Here is a 21,817-nt window from a genome sequence, read left to right on the forward strand (position 1 = left end):
AACTGTAGCCCACCAAGCTCCTCTGTCCATGGGATTCTCCAGGCAAGAATACTGGAGTGGGTTGCCATTTCCTTCTCCAAATTTATGTATGCTGCTAAGTTGCTTCAGTTGTGTCCGACTCTGTGTGACCCCATAAGACGGCAGCCCACCAGGCTCCCCCATCCTTGGAATTCTCCAGGCAAGAACACTGGAGTGGGTTGCCATTTCCTTCTCCAATGCATGCAAGTGAAAAGTGAAAGTGAAGTCATTCAGTCGTGTCCGACTCTTATCGACCCCATGGACTGCAGCCCACCAGGCTCCTCCATCCATGGGATTTTCCAGGCAAGAGTACTGGAGTGGGGTGCCATTGCCTTCTCCAAATTTATGTATAGGATGGCATAAAATGGTAAATGTGGGAGGGAATATTGCAGTTTTAAATGGAGTGGGCAGGAAAAGTTTCCTCTGGAAGGTGTCTTTTGAGCAAAGACCAGAAAGAGGTGAGGGAGTCAGTCATGTAAAAGACTGGTGGAGAAGAGCATCCAGGTAGAAGGATTAGCTAGGGCAAAGACTTGGCATGTTCAAGCAAGGAGTAAATGAAACTGGGCTGAAGTAAGTGGAGAACAGCAAATGAGGTCAGAAAGGAAACAGAATGCCAGCATGTCAGTTCTTGGTGACCATCGTAAGAGTTTTGCTTTCTAGTCTGAGTAAGATGGGAAGCTGTTGGGAGGGTTATAGGTCAGGGGATTGATATCTTTTACTTTAATAAGATTACTGGCACTGGCTATTGTGGGCTTCCCTAGTGGCTCAGATGGTAAAGAATCCACTTGCAATGCAGGAGACCTGGGTTTGATCTTGGGCTCAGGAAGATACCTTGGAGGAGGGAATGGCTACCCACTGCAATATTCTTGCCTGGAAAATCCCATGGACAGAGGAACTTGGCAGGCTATAGTTCATAGGGTCACAAAGAGTTGGGCATGACCAAGCAACTAGGCACATATGCAGGCTGGCTATTGTGGAGAATAGATAAAGCAAACAAGGACAGAGCAAGGAGACCAGTTAGTGGGCTTTGTGGTAATCCAACTATAACTCTTAAATGGGACCTTCAGTTTATTTGAGAAATTTTTTTCTCCATTTTTTTGTCCCCTGCATCTATCTTTTGCATCAACACTTTTATTTATAATTTATAGGCTCTTGATTTTTAAACCTTCCTTTCTTTAAAAATATGTCTATGACATAAGTTTTTTGACTGAGTTCTCTAACTCACCATCTAAACTGTGAACTTTTTCCTCTGTGTTTAAAATTGCCCTCTTGTTTTCATTCACACCTCTTCATTCATCTCTACCATTTTTCAAAGCAATTAAAAAATGGTTTTTGGTTACCTTTTTTTTGCTTACTTTCTTCATTACAGGCTCCTTTTACCCCCTTTGTTATTATTTTCACATGTTATGTAATCTTATGTTCCCTTCTCATGTTAAGTATTAGTACCATTTAGTACTATTACTAGAAGCCTCGCCTGAGAATAATGGTTAGAATACATATGGATGCTGACCAGACTCCTTTCTGTTGTGCTTTCCCAACCATTGTTCATTGTTTATGGATTTATGCAGTGGACAGAGCCCCTGACTAATTTGTGTGTTTGAGTAGTGGCATCACATGCATTTGTGTCTTTAAGGAGTCAGATGTGAAGTGGCAGTAGTAGTAGTAGATTCCTGTTGTTCTCTGTTAACCCAGGAAACTATATACCATGTGTAACATATATTTATAGCACCCACAGAGGCAGCTCAAATTATCTCTGCAGCAGGTGACACACTGTCGGTCCCAGCCCCTGTGGTTCAGCATGAGGAACTTATAAAAACCGATCACCCTGAAACTGGTGAAGGAAAACCCAAGCCTGCAACTTCAGGTAGTTAAATTATCTGTATATGTGGTTTTATAAATGATGTGTTCATCAGAACTATGTACTGTCTAGGCTATTGCTAGATTCTCTTAAGTGCACATTTATACTGGCTTTAGGTCTACAGCCTTGCTTAGCTAATTTTTGGTATTTTAGAGAATAAGTCTTTGAAAACAAGGAGCTTTAGAGCTGACCCTTTATTTCTTCATGTTGGAATCATTCAGTCATGATGTGGTTTTATAATCTTTATCACAAAAATGCCCTCAAGTTGATATAGCTGGCAAATACAAATGATGGTGTTTTTATGTCCCCATTAGCTGTTGAAATTCTGTGCTGAAATTTGATTTCCTCTTATTTACTTTTGCTGCAAGAGGAAGCATCCTCAACTTCTGTAAGGGAGCGGCCACCTGAAGAAGTTGCAGCACGACTTGCCCAACAAGAGAAGCAAGAGCAAGTTAAGATTGAGTGTATGTAACCAGATGCTTTCTAAGTACTTGGGTCGTGTCTCTCAGTTGCTTTCTTCTTCAACCTTTGCACAAGTTTCTCATCTGTCAGCTGTTAGTGGTTTCTTTAGTGGCATTGCTCTTATTCACCAGCTTTATTTCATCATTTGTGTTCTTTCCATCTAAACTTTTACCCAGGTGACAAGGGGTTATTCTTAGTGTAAAATTGGTGTAAATTCCAAGTGATGCATGTACTTTCTTCATTTGTTTTTAGTATGGTTAGTGCTGAAGACTCTATATACTTTGCAGAACAGGAATTAATGTTTTGGCACCTTGCCTAAGAGTCTTCTAATTGTTACACTTATGCATTTATTTGTGCAGGTTGGAAATGGGTCCTTCTCTAGTTTGTTACCTGGCCTCTGGACTCAGTCTCATCATCCTCTTATATGACATTGTTGAGGGATGGAATGTTTCACACATTTCTGGTTTCCACCCAACTGAGGCTTATCCCTTTTTTAGGTTTCAGTTTTATATTAGGTTTTTTGATGGTTTAAAGAAAAAAGATACTAGTTATCTAAAAATGTATTTTCCTGCCTTAAGGCACATGGAACAAAATTTATTGTATAATGTTGCAGTATACTGATGTCCCTGGAGGTAGTGTGCATGTGGTTTTTTGCTGGACTGAGAGTTGTTAGTTTTAAACTCTTATGACAGCTGTTTGTAGGTGGTTTTTTTGTTTTTTTTGTCTTCTCTCCATTTATTTCTGTTTGTCTTTCTGCCTTTAATGGTTCTTGGTTTCCTTCAATTTGCTGGTTCTGTCTTATTCCTAGGAAGCAAGTTTGTTAGAATTGTGTAAAGAGTAGATGGGCCAGTATAAGCACATTTGGTTGGGCTTGTTTTGTGTCCAATTATGTAGTCTATCCTAGAGAATGTTCCATGCATGCTTGAGAAGAATGTGTATTCTGATTTTTTGGATGTAATGTCCTATAGATATCAATTAAGTGTGTTTTATTGTGTAATTTTAATGAGTATAATATCCTCTTTTTCTATTGATCCTTTTATCATTAGATAGTGTTCATCTTTGTCCTTTATGGCCTTTGTTTTAAAGTTTGTTTCATCTGATATGAATATTGCTACTGTTGCTTTCTTGTTTCCATTCACATGAAATGAAAATATCTTTTTCCATCCCCATCCCTTCACTTTCAATCTGTGTGTATCTTTCACCCTGAAGTGGGTCTTCTATAGGCAGCATATTGTAGATTCTTGTTTTATTATCCAAGCTGTAACTCTTTTTTTTTTTTTGGCTATGCTGGGTCTTTTTTTTTTTTTTTTTTTTAATTTAATTTTAATTGAAGGATAATTGCTTTAAAATAATGCATTGGTTTCTACCAAACATCAGTATGAATCAGCCATAGGTTTGCCCATGTCCCCTCCCACTTGAACACCCCTCCTACCTCCCTCCTCATCCCACCCCTCTAGGTGCTGGGCCTTTGCTGCTGCATGTGGGCTGTTCTCTAGTTGTGGAGAGCAGACTTCTCATTGTACTGGCACTCTATGTTTTTGTTAGGATTAGTCAGTCTGTTGACACTTAAGATAATTACTGATGTATATGTATTTATCTCCATTTTAAACCTTATTTTCCAGTTGATGTACTGTTTCTTTCTTCCTGTGTTCACTTTTGTGATTTGATGGTTTTCATTTGTATTATGCATGAATTCCTTTCTTTTTGGTGTTTGTGAATCTGTGGCGTGTTTTTTTTATTTTTGGTTACCCAGGTTTTCAAGTATGTTAGCCCATTATTATATGTACTTGTGTTAGGCTGATAGTGATATAAGCTCAAACACATTCTAAAAGATCTGTTTTCTTACTCCCCTCTCCCACATTTATTGATTTTGACATCCTGTTTTATATCTTCATGTTTATCCTTTGCTCTTCCTTGTAGTTATAATTGCTTTCACAGAATTTTCTGGACTATTTCCTAAACTATGTACTAACTTATTTAAGTGACCGTCAGTCCTTTCATACATTTGTCTTTCCTGTTGTGATTTTCCCTTGTGTATAGAAAATCCCAGACAGGTTTTATTTTGGAAAAATTCAGATATACATAAAGGTAAAAATAGTATAATAACCCCCATAGATTGATCATCTGGATTAAATAAAAATTTTTTTTAATTTATTTATTTGGCTACACCGGGTCTTAGTTGCAGCATGTGGGATCTAGTTCCCTGACCAGGGATCGAACCTGTGCCCCCTCCATTGGACTACCAGGGAAGTCCCTGGATTCAATAATTTTATCATACTTTTAAGTGTAACTTTGATTCTCTAAAACTGTATTTTGTTTGTTCATTTTGGGGGGAAATGTGACACAAGACTCAACAGGTAAAGAGGGAAAGATTAAAGTAATCAGTGGGGAAGGATCTGGTTTTTAACTTTTTTTTTTTTTTAAACTTCAGCATTAGCTAAGAGCTTAGAAGATGCCCTGAGCCAGACTGCCCGCATCACTCAGCAGGCTATTGTGGCTCAGAATGCTGCGGTGCAGGCTGTCACTGCCCACGCGAACATACTGAAAGCAGCCATGGATGATTCTGAGGTGGGCCAACGAATGTTATACGTGATTTCTTCCTCCTAATTTGGACTCTCTCACTAAGTGAAAGCAAACTAGAATGATTGTCTTTTTAGAAAAACAAAGCAAAATGAAAGAAAAAAGAAAACTTGAAATGTTCTTTTTAATGAATTATATATAGTGCTTTATCTCACAACCATGATGTGGTATTAAGATTAGTTCAGATTTGCTCTCATGTTTTAATACTGCTTGAATGTATTTGTTGTTTGTTGTTTTTTTTTTGCTTTAAAATTGCCAACCATTTTTTAAAATATACTTTTTTATGAGATACTTTGAGATGGATACACAGTTGTCAGAAATAATACAGAGATCCCAGGGTTCCCAAAACACTAGCTACTTTAAATGCTTATGCTGATTATTTACATTATACACTTCAAAGAATAAAGTAATTACACTAATTAAAATGTAATACTGAGACTTAGTAAATTTCCTTTACATTCAGTTATTCAATGTATAAAAATGCATCTTGACATCAAGTCATTTAAAGAATAAAATAAAGTAGAGAACCTAATAAGTCTCAGGGATCAGGATTCTGCATCATCATTAAAGTTATTTTGCCATAATGACTGAGGTTTTTAAAAAGTTAAATACACTTTCATTGCTTTAGGCATATGCACATACATCACAAAGCAGTTAAATTATACTTTTGATGCAAACAGCCAAGAAACTACAACCTTGGAAAAATGAAAAGAAGATTCTGTTTATTTAAAGTCCAAGAAGAAAGCTTAAATCTTAAAGTTCATTCTAAGAAACCACACAGGGAATATTTAATATACTGATTATGCACATGTGAGAAAGCTCGAAGTTGCATGATATCAGGAAATTGAGTTTGAACCCAAGTGAGTTCTCTCAGAAGGACAGTGATTAGAAACTTTAAAATGTCCATGGTACTACTTTGGTGGAAGGCTATACATAAGAGGGTATTTCCTCTCCCCACTGAACATATAACATGTGGTGCATGTGGCTTGAACAGTACAAAATCTATTATAATTAAGACTTTACAACTAAAGGATACCTTATAGTAGAAGTTAACCAGATTAGGTATAGTTAGCTGGTGTTAACAAAATAATCCAGAAAAATGTATGAGCACAAGTTTTGGAATGTTAAAAATTGATCCCAGCTCTTTTTCTTCTAGTAAAAAGCTGTAGTTGCATGTAGGCTCACTCTATAATATATACTGAGTTACTTTCTAAAAGGCAGTGCCTGTAAACAGTTGGACCAGAGGATCGTAGGGGAATCTGGTGTCTGTTTTATAGGACAGCTTATCTTTGGATCTCTACAAGTAGAGGGAAATACATTTTGGCCCCCAGATATGTTGTTGAGACTTACATGATTCATGAGTCTATTTGGGTTAGTTATGAAGAGTTATCCTAATATAATATCAAGGTCTTGTAACAGCATACAGTAAGGTCTTGTAAAATTTTTTGCACATGAAAAGATACTGACATGGCCCAAACCAGCATCCTTTCTTGTTTGTTTTTAGTAATTGAAAAAATTTATTTATTTTTGGCTGTGCTAGGTCTTCATTGCTGTGCAGGCTTTTCTCTAGTTGTGGCAAGCAGGGACTGCACTCTAGTTGTGGTGCGTGGGCTTCTGTTTGCAGTGGCTTCTCTTGTTGTAGAGCCCGGGCTCTAGGGCTGTAGGCTTCAGTACTTACAGCACAGGGGCTCAGTAGTGGGTAGCTCCTGGGGTCTGGAGCACAGGGTCAGTGGATGTGGCCCATGGGCTTAGTTGTTCTGAGGCATGATCTTCCCAGACCGGGGATCGAACCTGTGTCCCTGAATTGGCAGGTGGATTCTTAACTGCTGGACCACCAGGGAAACCCCAGCATGCTTTCTTGATATATTTTATTTTGCAAGATGGCTAGAGTGGTAGTTTACCTAAACCTCAACTTGATTATTTGCACCATGAAACAACTTTGTTTTGTTACTTTACAACAATCTACATAATTATAAAACATAAAAAGTTCAAAAGTGAGATACAAAGGTAAAAAAGAAAGTACCAAGTATTTCTTCTAAAAGCAATTCTTAACCTAGGGTCAAATCTGTGGATAGAATTCAGGGGCTCATTAAACTTGGATGGAAAATATCTTTATTTTCACTAGCCTCAGAAGCTTTTCCTTCATTTATGAATATTGACAACAAAAGCAGTAGTGTTAGTAGTATTCATAACTTTATTACTGAGAGAGCACAAGTATTTTCCTATCACATTATGGGTACTTACAGACTGTTGAAATATCATTTATGCTCATCACTACTTCTAGATTAGGGTATTTATTAGTCCTGCCACTGAATCTTGGTTTGTGTGTCGCAGACTTAAAAAATACATATTTTTTGATCAAATTTCAGTGTAATTGGGCTCCTTTGTAATCTCGTAGTTTCATTTTAAGTATTTAAAAATGTTATTCAGAGAGGCTTCCTCAGATTGCCACAGTGGTCCAGTGGCCAGGTTAATCCTGCCTTAAGGAACTTGGTTGTTTAAACTTTCTGTTGATAATGAATGTACCTTTAAAATCAAGATCACACTTGATGTCAAGGGGAACATAAGGTTGAGAATTGCTTGTGAATGATCCAAAGCAGAGGCATTACTGAGTCCTCTTCCCCTTCAAGTAGCAGGCCTAGGGCTGCAGAGGCAAAACCACTTGTGTTTCTGACAGGGGAAGATACAGGATGGTCATGCAAGGGCCAGGACACCTAACTCAGAGGGCACTCATGTTTTGGGTGTGCAGCAGCCCTTGCTGTGACTCTCTTTGGTGACTTGTCAACTATAATTATTGAATTACTTTAGTCATTTTTTTCCTTGACGATAAATATTTTATTTTCTGGTAATTTAATATGTTCCTGTTTTTCACAAAGGTCCTGGTATAGTGTATAGTCACCCGTCAGTATGTACAGGGCGTTGGGTCCAGTATCAGCCAGGGATACCACAATTCAGGGATGCTCGTCTCATAATTGGCCCTTCTGCATCTGAGGATTGAGCCAGCTGTGGATTGTGTAGTGCTCTGCTAAAAAAAGATCTTCATATAAGTGGTCCCATGCAATTTAGACCTGTGTTGTTAAAGGGTCAGCTGTACTTTGAAGATAAGCCCTAAGGTGGTTTTGTCATATCTAAACATAATATACTACTTTAACCTATATCTACTTGGCAAAGGAAAGGGAGAAAGAAAGTCATTTAAAATAGTTAATAACTAATTTTAAAAGTAGTTTTAAAGAGTTCAAACAGTTGCAAATAGCATCCTGCTCATTGTTTATATGATACAGAGTGAGGGGGAGGATGGAAGCTGGACTCATCTGTGCCACACCTTCAGTTGCAAGGGTTCTCACACAGTCTTGTGTGAGCATCTTGCTGCACAGAGTGTGATTATTCTGCTAGAGGTGGTTTTTATTTTTGGTATGATATAAGCCGTAAATATGAGCCAGCTCTGCTCAGCTGAAGAAGGTGGCAGTTAGTTCCAATGCTGGAGCAAAAAATTTTGAACCTGCCAAAGGAATTTCCAAGGGAGACATTATATAAAGTCCACATTGTGTAAAACCAGCTCAAGGTGGAGTGGGGTTCTTGACAAGACTTGATTTTCTCCTTAAAGATTATGGATAGAGTCATTCTTGTGGGTAATGTTTTGGGGAAGTAGAGACCCCACAAGTGTGTAAACTTTCTATTATACTTACTAATATTTCAGTAGACCTCCAAGTAAGAAAACTTTAAGTACTGGTGCTTCGTTGAAGAAAGATTTAATCCGCAGACAGTTCATGACAAGTTGTTGTTCTTATTCATCTTTTCTGCTTCATATCTCCTTTTGAGAATCTAGCAAAAATATTCTCTCTCTTTAGAGCATACTTGTGCACTGGAACACACGCTTACAGTTTTGGGGGGCTGGTTGATGGGAGATGATTCATGGACTTCTTTGAACCTTTCATGAACATTAGATTAAGAGTTCCTGTTTGGGAGAAATGTTAGGTATACTTTTTTAACCTTTGACTTTCTGTATTTAGTCATGTTATTGTGACAGTACTAGTAGTTATTCACGTGTTCGTAACTAAAGCTTTTTGTTTAGATTGCAGGTGACAAGAAGTCAGCTCAGTGGCGCACAGTGGAGGGCGCGTTGAAGGAACGCAGAAAGGCAGTAGATGAGGCTGCTGATGCCCTTCTCAAAGCCAAGTAATTACTCATGGACTTTGACAAGTAATTAGGGCCTCCTGGTGGCTTTCTTTTGGCTCTGTTTTCTTTGTACTGTCTACATAGAAAGAGGAGAAACCCTTCCCTTCTCCACCTGTACTATATTTTGGTATTAGGAACATGAAAATTTAAAAGGAAAAGAGAGAATAAAATACATAATCTGGCCAAAATAAATTTGGCAGAAACTTAGATAAACAATTTTGTATTTTCTTTGCATATTACTTAGGTGATATGTCTATAGTTTACAGAGATTCTGCCATTATTTCAAGGTTTTTCTGGGACGGCTTGAGCAGTTTTATCAGAATTTAAGGAGTGTGTCACACTCTCTTTGCCTTAACTACCAAAGTAGTTAGCATATAATAGGTCTAGTTTTATGTTACCTTGACCTTGATTCCTGAAAGTTGGCTAAAACTAGAATCAAGCAAGCAAACCAAATATAAGTTCAATCTCTGTCAATAGGAACCTAATATTTGAAAATGGGTTCTCATCAACATTATGGAACTGTTATTTGTCATTCAGAATTTTGTTGTCTTAACATAATATTTATAATTGGTAGAGAAAGGGAAGCTTTCTGATAAAGCCAGCATGTCTTTTAGGAGATTGACAGCATGATGTTCATCACATCAGTAGACCATGAGTCAGGGCTCTGAGTTCTGTGTTTGTGGGTTGTAGATTATAGTCCATCCAGCCTGAATCGAGAGGGCTCCTGAAGACCCAGCTCTATGCTCAGTGAGCTCTTCAGTTTGCTCCCTTGCCTTTATCTTCCTCAAGCTCTCATTGGCAAGGGAGTCAACCTAATCCTTGCAAAAGCTACCATTTATTGAGGGCTCTCAATAGCACAGTAGCAGGTACTGTGCAAGACACTGCTATTGAATTACTTCTAATCCCTATGCCAGAGTGAGCAACAAAGGAGAGGCGGTCTGGGAGCTAAATCCAGGTCTGCTGGGTTCTGAAGCCTATGTCTTTTCCTGTACACCATGCTACTCATCTGGTCCACTCTTTAAATCTAACTTGAGGTGGTAAAAAACCGAGGTGTTTTCAATTGGTGAGGAAAACTTCTCTGCCTCAATATTGAGTGTGAAAAAGCATTGAGTAGTTGTTTCAAATTAAATGTTTCATAGACTTAATTGTAACTTGTATTGATTTCAATTTTTTTAATAAAGTTGGCAAGGATTAATACTAAACCTTTGTTTTATTGGTTTCCAGAGAAGAGTTAGAGAAGATGAAAAGTGTAATTGAAAATGCAAAGAAAGAAGAGGTTGCTGGGGCCAAATCTCATATAACCGCTGCAGAGGGGAAGCTTCACAACATGATCATTGATCTGGATAATGTGGTCCAAAAGGTGTGTTTTTCAGGTCTTTTATAAGTATTTTTTATTTTTTAATGTAGTTCTTTTGTCAAGGGGTTTTTAAGAATTCAGGAAAATATTAAGGTTCCTGTCATCTTTCTCCCTTCCCCTGGAAAAGAATATTAGTTGTTACTAATTTTAGAAACTTGCTTTGGACATGAAGTGAATTGTTCAGTATTCTTGATACATTTTATAATAGGTAAGTGTTTGCTCATGGTCATTACCGCTTATGGAAATTTCCATTTTGTAGCATCTCTTTTGTCTGCACTTCTGATCTGTGTGGTTAGTTTTTCCATGACCCAGAGAAAGAGGGACAATGGAGTAAGGAGATGGGAAAGGGCTTATCCATGGCATTTGAACAGAATTAGATGGAAACAAAGACAACACTTATATTCCTTTCTCTGACCTTTAGATTTCTTTCTATGTATTACTTATATATTTACAACCAAATGTAAATAAATACATGAATATGACATATTTTTTGGAGTGTTTATGGTATTTCTTGTTCATTTTAACCACATACCCCTTGTATTTGTTCAGGTTCAGGCAGCTCAATCTGAGGCTAAGGTCGTGTCTCAGTATCATGAGCTCGTGGTCCAAGCCCGGGAAGACTTTAAACGAGAGCTGGACAGTATTACTCCAGAAGTCTTGCCGGGGTGGAAGGGGATGAGTAAGTGCAACTGAAGTGTTGGTATTTTACTTTTTCAGTTTCTTTTTTTTTTTTAAAAACAACTGATCATCAGATCTAAACTTATCGGCTCCATTCTCTAGTCTAAACCCCTCTGGCATGCATATTTCATCTCATGTGCAGTATAGTGTTTTCAGCATTTTATTTCAGCCATACCTGTGACAGGTGACACACCCTGTTTAGCAATGGTGAACACAAATTCCAGCCAGTGTAATTTGGAATCTTAGTGAGTGAAGTGACATTTTAACCTTGACTCTATTTGCCTATTATATATAAAATTATTGAAAACCTTTGGCACTTTAAAAATATTCATAATGAATTACTTAAGGCATACCTTGTAACTGCTCTGTGACAGCCTTGATTGAGAACTCACCTGGGACATTAGGTGAAAAGGGAAGTTCAGGCTGTGTGGCCTTCAGCTTGCAAATTGCTCAGATTGCAGGGAATTTGGTGGCTAAACAATTACACATTGTAACTGCAGGGAGTAGTCACATCTGCATGAAGCGCTGTGTGACTAAAATCACAGAGATCTGGAGTCTCAACAAAATCAAAATAGAACTTCCTAAAGGCCAATGTCTTTTAGAAACTGAATGTCAGGTAGCATTTGAAGAACTAGTGATACAGGCCTCTCTGGGGTGAAGGTGTTGAAGTTGCATCACAGAACCAAGGCTGGTCTGAGTAGCTCAGGTAATAATGCCAGTGCAGGGATTTTAACGGCATCAGGGCCAACCAGAACGATTTAATGGCAAGAAGTAGAATCAAGGCTGTCAAAAAATAACAGATATGAAGTTAGTTTTTTTTTCATGTGGTTGATTCACCTAAGAGGGAGATAGCAGTTTCTCGTCAAAGCAGAAAATAAAATCAGGATTTTTATGAAAGGATTAAGTGGAGAAATATACAGAGTTCAGTCTGGTAATAGGTTGAGACAGAACTATTTATCTTGTCCATCTTTGCCTGTTCTTCTGCAGCACTGGGTCAGCTCCCTGTTTCTTTGGTTGAGAACCAGATTAAGTGGTTGACTTAATGGACTGTGACTTCCTGAAATAACCTGCAAGCTAATGTGAAGTGGGGGAATAAACGAGAATTGTAGTTCTGTGTAAAAATTTAGTTGTTGCTTCATGAAAAGAGATGAGTCCCCAGAAACCAAAACTACTTTCAGTGTCATTCACTCTCTGATTTTCTGAAATGTTAGAATTTACCTTGATTTATACTGTTTTATGATCCTTTAAAACTTTTTAAGGAAATACACTCATCATTTTGCTTTTCAGTACTAAAATGTGCTTTTTCTACTACTGGCTTCTGGTTCCTTCTTGTTGTCTTTTGGATATTTCTGTACAATGATTAATAACTGATACATGTACTTTCTTTTTCTCAAACCGTTGTTCTTTTCCTTTGTAGGTATTTCTGACCTAGGTGAGTAGTTACATGCATTTTATGTTTAAAGACTTGTGTTTTAAGTCTTAAAAAGGCTCAAGTCTTTATTTTGCCTGTGATTCTCATACTAAACTATCAAAATTAATATAAAATAGAATTATGTTGCTTGCCATAAATCTAATTTGGATATTTTTGTCATCCATATGTTCTCAGGAACAAAAACGTTTTTACCATGTGATCGGAAACCTGTAGATGTGATGTATGTGAAGATATATATTTTTAAGTTTTTATTTTATAAAATTTCAAACATTAAAAAGGAAGAAGAAAATTGTAATGAACTCCTGTGGACCCGTCTCCCAACTTTAGCAATTACCAACACCTGGCTGGTTTTGTCTCATTTATTCCCCCAGCTTATGTTGAAGCAAATCCCAAATATCATATTCTTTCACTTGTAAAAACTTTCTGTATATTTTACTGTTATCACCAAACCATTGTCACACTCAACAATAATTCTTTGTGTTATCAAAGTTGCTTCAGAGTTCAAATAGCCCACTTTCTAGAATGAGTTTTTTTTAGTTCTTTTTGATCAAATCAATATCTAAAGGAGCTACACATATTGAATTTGGTCTATAAATCTCTTATTCTTTTTTTGCTTCTTGATTTACTTAATTGTGGAATTGCGTCATTTGTCATATAGGATTTCCCATAGTCTTTATTTTGCTGTTACAGCCGTAATTGTTAACCTGTGGTAATATCTCAGAACACTTGTGGAGTGTGAGATTGGGAAAGAAAAAAAAGAGAGTCAGAATCTGAATATAATTATTTTGAAAAGCTCTAAAAATGGTTCTGATGGACAGCTCTGGCTGCAGATTACTGTCGTGGATTATATTACCTGTGTAAGAAAAAGTACAAAGTTCTGATTAGGGAAAAGTCTGAGAGAATTTGAATTTGAGTCAAGTTTTAGCAGAAAAGAATCTTTATTTGGATTCCTGTTATGCTTGAAAGAAAATGATTGTGTATGTAAGCTTGTCCTGAGAGGCAAAATCACATTGAGTTATAAAGCCAGTTTATAATTAGTTTAGATTGGAAGTACTACTAATTTGGGTTACTGGAAAAAAAAAAAGTGGTTCTATACTTGAAGGCCTCCCTGAACAGTTTTACTTGGAATTGGAAATATCCAGTTGTTGGACATGAGCTGTGCATTTCTGATTACACTGCAACCTCTGTATCTCTTGTGAAATGTCAGCTCCTCTTATCTTTTCTTTCTAGCTGTGAAAATTAAATTGCAGTCAGTTGAGGCAAGTTACTTGGATGTACGATTTGGGTGGCATCATTGACATTTTCATGTGGTTTGGTTTAGCTGACAAGCTGTCTGCCGATGACCTGAATGCCCTGATTGCTCATGCGCATCGCCGCATTGACCAGCTGAACAGAGCACTGGCCGAACAGAAAGCCACAGAGAAGCAGCACATTGCCTTAGCCTTGGAGAAACAGAAGCTGGAGGAAAAGCGGGCATTTGACTCTGCAGTAGCAAAAGCATTAGAGCATCACAGAAGTGAGATACAGGCTGAACAGGACAGAAAGGTAAAGAAATGAGTAAAGTTAACCAATATTTATGTGAATCTAGCTTGATTATCTACCTCTCGAAAATAATAGCAGCAGTCACTGACTTCAGAATACTAGCTGTCAATTAGGCCAGCCCATCTTTGAATGGAGCATCTGCCCTTGTTCTTGTCAGAACTTCTAGGAAAGGATGAGTCTAACAGCAAGCCTTTATGTTGAGCAGATGCAGAAGTGCCAGAAAGTAATGAGCTGCTAGCATCCCGGATTATCTAGCTTGTCTTTTCCCAGTGGAGCCTTTCAGCCCCTTAAGCAGTGTTGAAAGAGTCTCTGTTGTTTAGTCACTCAGTTGTGTCCCGCTCTTGGGACCCCAGGAACTATAGCCTGCCAGGCTCCTCTGTCCATGGGCTTTCCTAGGCAAGAATACTGGAGTGGGTTGCCTTTTCCTTCTCCAGGGGATCTCCCCAATCCAGAGATTGAACCATGTCTCGTGCATTGGCAGGCAGGTTCTTTACCACTGAGCTACCTGGGAAGCCCAGAAGTCCCTGTTGGATTCTGAGAATATTTTTCTCTGAGTGTCTCTGAGTGGTTGGTAGTTAAGCATGGATGAAATAGCTGTGGTCTTCTGCCTGTGCACATTGTGTATTAAAGAGGTGTCTACTGACTGATTAGGAACCTCGCTACTCATTCTACCTTCGGGTATTCTCTGACCACTTACTCCTAAAAGTGCTTTCTTCCTTAGACGGCCAGATACCACACTCTGCCGGCCCTTCCCCCACCTTGCTGACACTCTTTGGCCTCTGTTGCTCAGCCTTTCAAATATCAGCGTGCATTTACATTGTCCTGAAACCTTTTATCCATCTTGCTGCCTCCAGGTGCTCTTAGCTAGTCCTGTGGCCAATGTCACTGACATTTATTTTGCAGGCTCTGACCTCTGCTGTGGTTTCTTGGGCTGACTTGATGACTCCCAGCTGGATTTTCAGTAGTCATTTCATGTTCAAAACAAATTTCTTGATTCTGTGCAACCTGTTTTCCAGCCCCTCAGCTTGTTTTTCTCTAAACAAATCTCCATGCACTCAGTTAATCAAGCTAGAAATCGTGCTCAGTTAGTTGTTCCTCCATCAACTTTCACATTCAGGCCATTGAGAGTCTACCAAGCTCTGCATCAAGAGTAAATCCCCAAACTCTCCACTAGTTTCTCTTTCAGTTACCACCACCTTAGTCTACATTGTCTTCTTGACAGGTGGTTCCCGTTTGCATACCTATCTTTCTTTGTTTACACAGGCAGATGGTCTTTATTTATAAAATATATTCTCATCAGACACTGTGCTGCTGCAAATTCTCCACTGACTGCCCACTGCATTTAATATAAAATCCAAATTCATAACTTATACCTGGAAAGCCCTTGATCTCATTCCTGTTTGCTGTGAGCCAGGCTTCCCTTACTTGTTTTATTTCGCAGGTTCCCTGAGTGTTTTTATTGATGTTGTTTTGGTGCCTTGACTACATCTTTTTGAAGGCAGAAGGAGAAGAGGGTAGTAGAGGATGAGATGGTTGGATGGCATCACCAACTCAATGAACATGAGTTTGAGCAAACTCCGGGAGTTGGTAATGAACAGGGAGGCCTGGTGTGCTGCAGTCCATGGGGCTGCAAAGAGTTGGACACGACTGAGTGACTGACCAACAACAGCCCATTCCTGTTCCCTTCCCTCTAAAGTAGAGCCTCTGTATTACTTTTTCATCTATTGCCCTATTTATTTTCTTAACAAGTATCTCATTCCTCTCTTGAAATATATACCTTGGCAATAGTGCGAGAAGTTTGTCTACCTTGAGCACCATTTCATTCACGCTTATAGTGGGCAGTACCTGGCACAGGACTGGTACTTCATAAATATTTATCAATTGACTGAATGGATTCATTTATTAACTGTATTGTTTCTGAGAAAAGTTATGAATTCCAGGTAATTAGTGTTAAGTAATTTGTAGCATGATCCATGTCTAATTATTAAGCCAGACTTGATAGACTTTTCAGTTTTGCCTTGATTTGGCCTGTGTGAATCTAAATTCATATGAAAATCAGCAGTTTCAGAGCAGCTTTCTTTGTTGAGAGAGATTGTGTTCAATAACTGCCAGATATTTGTTAATTTTCTTAACACTTCTGCATGGTAGGCATTATTATTCACAGAGGAGAAAATGGAGACAGAAGATGAATAATTTTGCTGAGGGCACACACATAGTTGCAGTGAAGCTGTGTTTGATCTCAAATCTTTATAGTTGTTTTTTCTATGAGCTTAGATTTCTTAATTCCCAGGGGAGTTTGTGATTCAGGAAATGACAGTGTTTGTTTCGGAGACAGCCTGGTGATATGGAAGAAACCCAAGTTTGAGGGAGGGATCAAAGAAGCCCCTGTTTGAATCTGATTTTGCTATAGCCATATGACATAGCTGTGTGACCTTATATGAGTCGCTTTTTCACACTTAGCTTTCTGATTCATATTAGCATTCGAAGTATAGAGTGTGTTCACATTCACGGCCAATCATAGGGGTTCCAGACCAAGAAGTTGCCATCATCGTGGTTACTGGTCTTTCTCATTTGCTTAAGCAATTGTGCAGATTTGAGAACTCCTCATTACTGTGCTTGACTTCACAGGTAGAGGAAGTCAGAGACGCCATGGAGAATGAAATGAGAACCCAGCTTCGCCGGCAGGCTGCTGCCCACACTGATCACTTACGAGACGTCCTTAGGGTCCAAGAGCAGGAACTGAAGTATGAGTTTGAGCAGGTGAGGACCTGTTGTAAAGCATTGTCTCCTCTTCAACCTTCTTTTCCCATTTATGTTATAAATAGTCTCTGCTTTCATCTAATGTCTCCACGTCCTTTCATATGAGGTGTGGAAGCATGGAGCAAAGTTTCTAATGGTACCCATCGTGGAGTGCAGGGGAAGGGGGAGCTTTTTTGTCATGTAAATATTCATTGATTTCGCTGCGTTGGGTCTTAGTTGAAGCATGTGGGATCTTTGTGAGGCTCACAGACTCTAGTTGTGCTGCGCAGGATCAGTAGTTGTGGCGAGCAGATTTAGTTGCTCCTCAGCATGTGGGATCTTGGTTCCCTGACCAGGGATCAAACCCTAGTGCCCAGCATTGCAAGGCAGATTCTTAACCACTGGACCACCAGGGAAGTCCTGGTTGGGGGGTGGGTGGGTGAAGTGGTGGGCTTTTGTATATTTGCAAATCTGCTCCTTCTTGCATTAAGGTGTACCTGTGTGTTACTGATCAGATAAGTGTTTTATATCTATGTCCTAGTCATTTGGAGACTTCAGAGCTTTAAGGAGTGTTGGTACAGGGATTTCAGGTATGCAGGTAGTGATACTTGAGACATGTATTTCCTGCTTTATCTCTACAAACTCTGTGGATTACGTAGTAGTTCTCAGATTTTTATCTGAGGAAACATCCGAGAGAGGTGAAGTTTGGAAATACAGCAAATCATGAGGATACCTTTTATAATGAGTTTCTACTCAGGCCGTTTATAATACATTAACTTATTATCTTGTCTCACAAGAAGGGAATGAGGTTTTCTAAGTAAGGAAAGCTTCTGGAAAATTGAAATTTATGCTGATAGGAAAAGGTATATTACTTTAAATTCTATTTGTTGTGTATTTTTCTGAGAAAAAAATGAACTCAAAGAAGAAGATACTGAATTGAATGTAAATATGGGTGGCTATATAGTTACCTTATTTTCTAAAGTTGTCATTTTCTCATTTTAATAGACTTCTTCCTTCTGGTCTTCCTCCTCTTAATATTAGGTTCCACCAGTAAATTTGTAGAAGATTAAAATTAAACATCAGATATAAATTTTAAGAAATTTTTGAAACTTGACACACAATGTAGGAGTTTCATGACACCTGTTTTGAGATAAAGGCCGTCTTTGCTTTTGAACATAGCAGTTGTTGGAAGACTTAGTGACCCAATAAGTGACATACATGGAGGTAGCATCACTTTTTTTGTCAACTATTTATACTTTCAGGACCTGTCTGAGAAACTTGCTGAACAAGAATTACAGTTTCGTCGGCTCAGCCAGGAGCAGGTTGACAACTTTACTCTGGATATAAACACTGCCTATGCCAGACTGAGAGGAATCGAGCAGGCTGTTCAGAGTAAGCACGTGGAACCTCTTACAGCTGACTTCATTCAGCCCTACTTCTTAGAGTAAATTCTTGTTATGAGGATAATGGTGTACCTGCATTGACATTAGGGAATGAAGATGCTAAAATCACTCTAATAAGTTGTATTCATTTCTTAGAAAATTAGCGTCAGATTTGGTTAAGTTTGGATTACAGTGCTGTGAGAGGGAACTTAAAGTGTTGGTCACTGGGTCATGTCCAGTTCTTTGTGACCCCATGGCCTGTAGCCTACCAGACTCATCTGTTCACGGACTCTCCGGCAAGAATACTAGAGTGGGTTGCTATGCCCTCCTCCAGGGGATCTTCCTGACCCAGGGATTGCACTCAGGATTCCCGCATTGCAGGCAAATTCTTTACCATCTGAGCCATCAGGGAAGCCTCAAACTTAAGGAATCTAAAACTTAAACCTAAAATACCTTGCAGTTATACTCATGTGACCAGCATGAGGTCACCATTTACATGGCAGTTTACCCTATACACTTTGGTTGTGTCCCACACACCAAGTGGAGAAAAGGTCAGTGTTGTGGCATGCTCACCCTCAAGGCTCTGCTGACCCATGTCCAGCCCTGCTGTCACAGGGTTAGCTGGGGGTGATTTGCTGTTCCACGCACCAGATGGACAGTAGTTATACTGAGGCCTCCATGGGCCGCACTGAGAGGGAAATGTCCTGATAGTGAAGGTGTTATTAATGAAATGGGCTTCTTTGGGGTGTGATGGAACCTTTTTTTTGTCAGATTAGTAGAACAAACTGAGTACTCATAAAATTTCAGGATCCAGTAGCCTTCCATTCCTTTGCAGGAAGTTTCTTATGGCCTTAGTAGAAGTCTTAGCCTAGATTAAGAGGTACGTCTCTTTCTCAAAACATTTCTGGAGATAAACATATCTGAATTAGATACCATCCACTGTCCCAGATGTCACAGGGAGAGGGAAGGGAGACTCACCTGTGTATATCCATCTGCCCTACTCCCTCCAGGGTTGTAGTCAAAACGAGTCCTCAACCACTGATGGACATTGGGTTGTTTCCAGTGATTACAAATAAAGTTGTGATGAAAATTTGTGTACAAAAACCGCCCCCCACCACCAAGTCCTCAGCCAAGTATGTCGTGCCTGGTGGCCTCATGTGAAGAGGCTGGCTAGGAAAAACTGCGCCAGAAGCAAGTGGTGGGATGGGCGAGGCAGAGGCTCTGTCCAGCCCCATCTTCCCCTTTTGTGGACTCAGCTTATTGAGGTGTATCAGTTCTCTGCTTGTATGAGAAGGACTTGTAGTCAAGTGGGGAAAACAGTCTGTCTTTTTTTGTAGGTCATGCAGTTGCTGAGGAGGAGGCCCGAAAAGTGCACCAGCTCTGGCTCTCAGTGGAGGCCCTGAGGTACCGCATGAAGACGGCGTCTGCAGACCTGCCCACAGTTCCCCTGGGCAGTGCGGTTGAGGCCATCCGAGCCAGCTGCTCTGATAGTGAATTTGCCCAGGCGCTAACCGCAGCCCTCCCTCCAGAGTCCCTGACCCGTGGGGTGTACAGTGAAGAGACCCTTAGAGTCCGTTTCTATGCCGTCCAGAAACTGGCCCGCAGGGTAGCCATGATTGATGAGACCAGAAATAGCTTATACCAGTACTTCCTCTCCTACTTACAGTCCCTGCTCCTGTTCCCCCCTCAGCAGCTGAAGCCGCCAGCAGAGCTCTGCCCCGAGGATGCAGATACATTTACGCTCCTGTCATACGCCTCCTATTGCCTTGAGCACGGCGACCTGGAGCTGGCAGCAAAGTTCGTCAATCAGCTGAAGGGGGAGTCCAGACGAGCAGCCCAGGGCTGGCTGAAGGAAGCCCGTGTGACCCTGGAAACCAGGCAGATAGTGGAGATTCTGACAGCATATGCCAGTGCTGTGGGGATAGGGACCACTCAAGTGCAACAGCAGGAAGGCCTAGGAAGAGTCCCGTAAAGTCATGTTCTATATCAGAGGAAATCGGCAGTAATACCTGAAGGGTTTGCAACAGGGTCTTAGAATTGTCTAGAAGTGAGAAGGTTACAAGTACTGTTCCAAATGTTAACACCTGTTGCATTTATATTATTTCCACTTGCTATCATGTCAGTCAACTCCAGGAGTATTTTATTTGCAACTTGTGTAACATTTTCTGTTTTTCAGGTTTTACTGATCAGGCTTGTGAGCCAGTCAAAATAATGTTTGTGATCACTATTACTATTGATTTTGCCCTTGGAGCAAACTGAATAAAATAAAAAGATGAAAACTGAGTAGCTTATCCCGTTTCAAAAAGTACCATTTCTGGTTTGTTGTGTATATAGAAAATTTCCTTAAGCAGCAGCAACAGCAGAAGTAGGAACTCCTGGGTGCTGTTTCTAGGCTGTGAGTTGGGTTATATAGATAAGCCAAAATGGCACTATATTTGTAATTGGAAATATATCATTCCAGTGATTTGAAGGCACTAGAAATAGTGTGTAACCCAAACTTTGCTACCACAGGGAAAAACTGTGTTTCACACTGGGGCACAATACATTCACACACACCCTTACGTGCATGTGTACCTGAAACAGTTTCTGGAACCACTCCTTTTTTATTGTTAGCATCGTTTATTTGGCTGCACCAGGTCTTGGTTGTGACACGTGGGATCTTTAATTGTGTCATGCAAACTCTTAGTTGGGGCACATGGGATCTTATTTCCTGACCCAGGATCGAATCCGGGCTCTTTGCATTGGGAACGTGGCATCTTAGCTACTGGACTACCAGGGAAGTCCCTCTTTTCTACTTGTGATGCACTCTGTTCTGGTCTGTGGCATTAGAGAAATGTTGGTCTCTTCTCTACCCACAAATTAATGCCACAGCCCTCAGATGCGTTCCTGGCTCTGAGTTCTGACACCCTAATAGCTGCCCTTGCTCCTGTTTGGTGTGTGGACTGTGAATCTCTCCAAATGACGTGGGGTGGTGAGCCTGGAATCTTAAAGGGATTTAAACTGGATTGCTGTAAAACCCAGAGAACTTGCTTACCTTGCTTCTCTGAGGACTAGAACAATTTCCTAGTGGGTAAGCATTAACAAATGTTTTATCTTTTATTTTTCATTTCATGAAATTACTGTCAACATTTTTTTCCAAAATCATAATTTTGTGGAGGCATCTGTTCATAAACCGGTTATTGAAGGAGCATTTTAATCTGAGCAACATACCTGGAAATCATGAAAAAAGGAGACAATTGATTATATATTTCTGCAGGAGTATACCAGCTGATGATTGTTAAATGAACAGTATGAAAAGGCAAAAAGGTATGACACTGAAAGATGAACTCCCCAGGTTGGTAGGGGCCCAATATGCCACTGGAGAAGAATAGAGAAATAACTCCAGAAAGAATGAAAAGGGAGCCAAAGCAAAAACAACACCCAGTTGTGGATGTGATGGGTGATGGAAGTAAAGTCCGATGCTGTAAAGAGCAATATTGCATAGGAACCTGGAGCGTTAGGTCCATGAATCAAGGCAAATTGGAAGTGGTCAAACAAGAGATGGCAAGAGTGAACATGACATTTTAGGAATCAGTAAACTAAAATGGACTGGA

General features: G+C 39.6%; 1 protein-coding gene across 9 annotated transcripts in view; it reads left to right on the forward strand.

Annotated features, from left to right (window-relative positions):
• The window catches only part of IMMT (inner membrane mitochondrial protein), a 42,617-nt gene extending 22,102 nt beyond the window's left edge, over positions 1–20,515 (forward strand). Inside the window, exons 5-15 of one of the 9 annotated variants that reach the window (XM_019970306.2) lie at positions 1,745–1,882; positions 2,245–2,340; positions 4,770–4,906; positions 8,991–9,094; positions 10,319–10,454; positions 11,001–11,130; positions 12,547–12,561; positions 13,883–14,106; positions 16,732–16,863; positions 18,105–18,234; positions 19,562–20,515. In XM_019970306.2, coding sequence (XP_019825865.2) covers positions 1,745–1,882; positions 2,245–2,340; positions 4,770–4,906; positions 8,991–9,094; positions 10,319–10,454; positions 11,001–11,130; positions 12,547–12,561; positions 13,883–14,106; positions 16,732–16,863; positions 18,105–18,234; positions 19,562–20,196 — 1,877 coding nt within the window. In that variant the 3' untranslated portion in view covers positions 20,197–20,515. Of the gene's footprint in view, positions 1–1,744; positions 1,883–2,244; positions 2,349–4,769; positions 4,907–8,988; positions 9,119–10,318; positions 10,455–11,000; positions 11,131–12,546; positions 12,562–13,882; positions 14,107–16,731; positions 16,864–18,104; positions 18,235–19,561 lie in introns of those variants that run through there. The other 8 variants (XM_019970308.2, XM_019970307.2, XM_070798808.1 and 5 more) reach the window with 8 other exon arrangements.
• The last annotated feature ends 1,302 nt before the right edge of the window (positions 20,516–21,817 follow it).

The sequence above is a fragment of the Bos indicus genome, chromosome 11, assembly GCF_029378745.1.
Source record: "Bos indicus isolate NIAB-ARS_2022 breed Sahiwal x Tharparkar chromosome 11, NIAB-ARS_B.indTharparkar_mat_pri_1.0, whole genome shotgun sequence".
In the NCBI taxonomy this organism is placed as follows: domain Eukaryota; kingdom Metazoa; phylum Chordata; class Mammalia; order Artiodactyla; family Bovidae; genus Bos; species Bos indicus.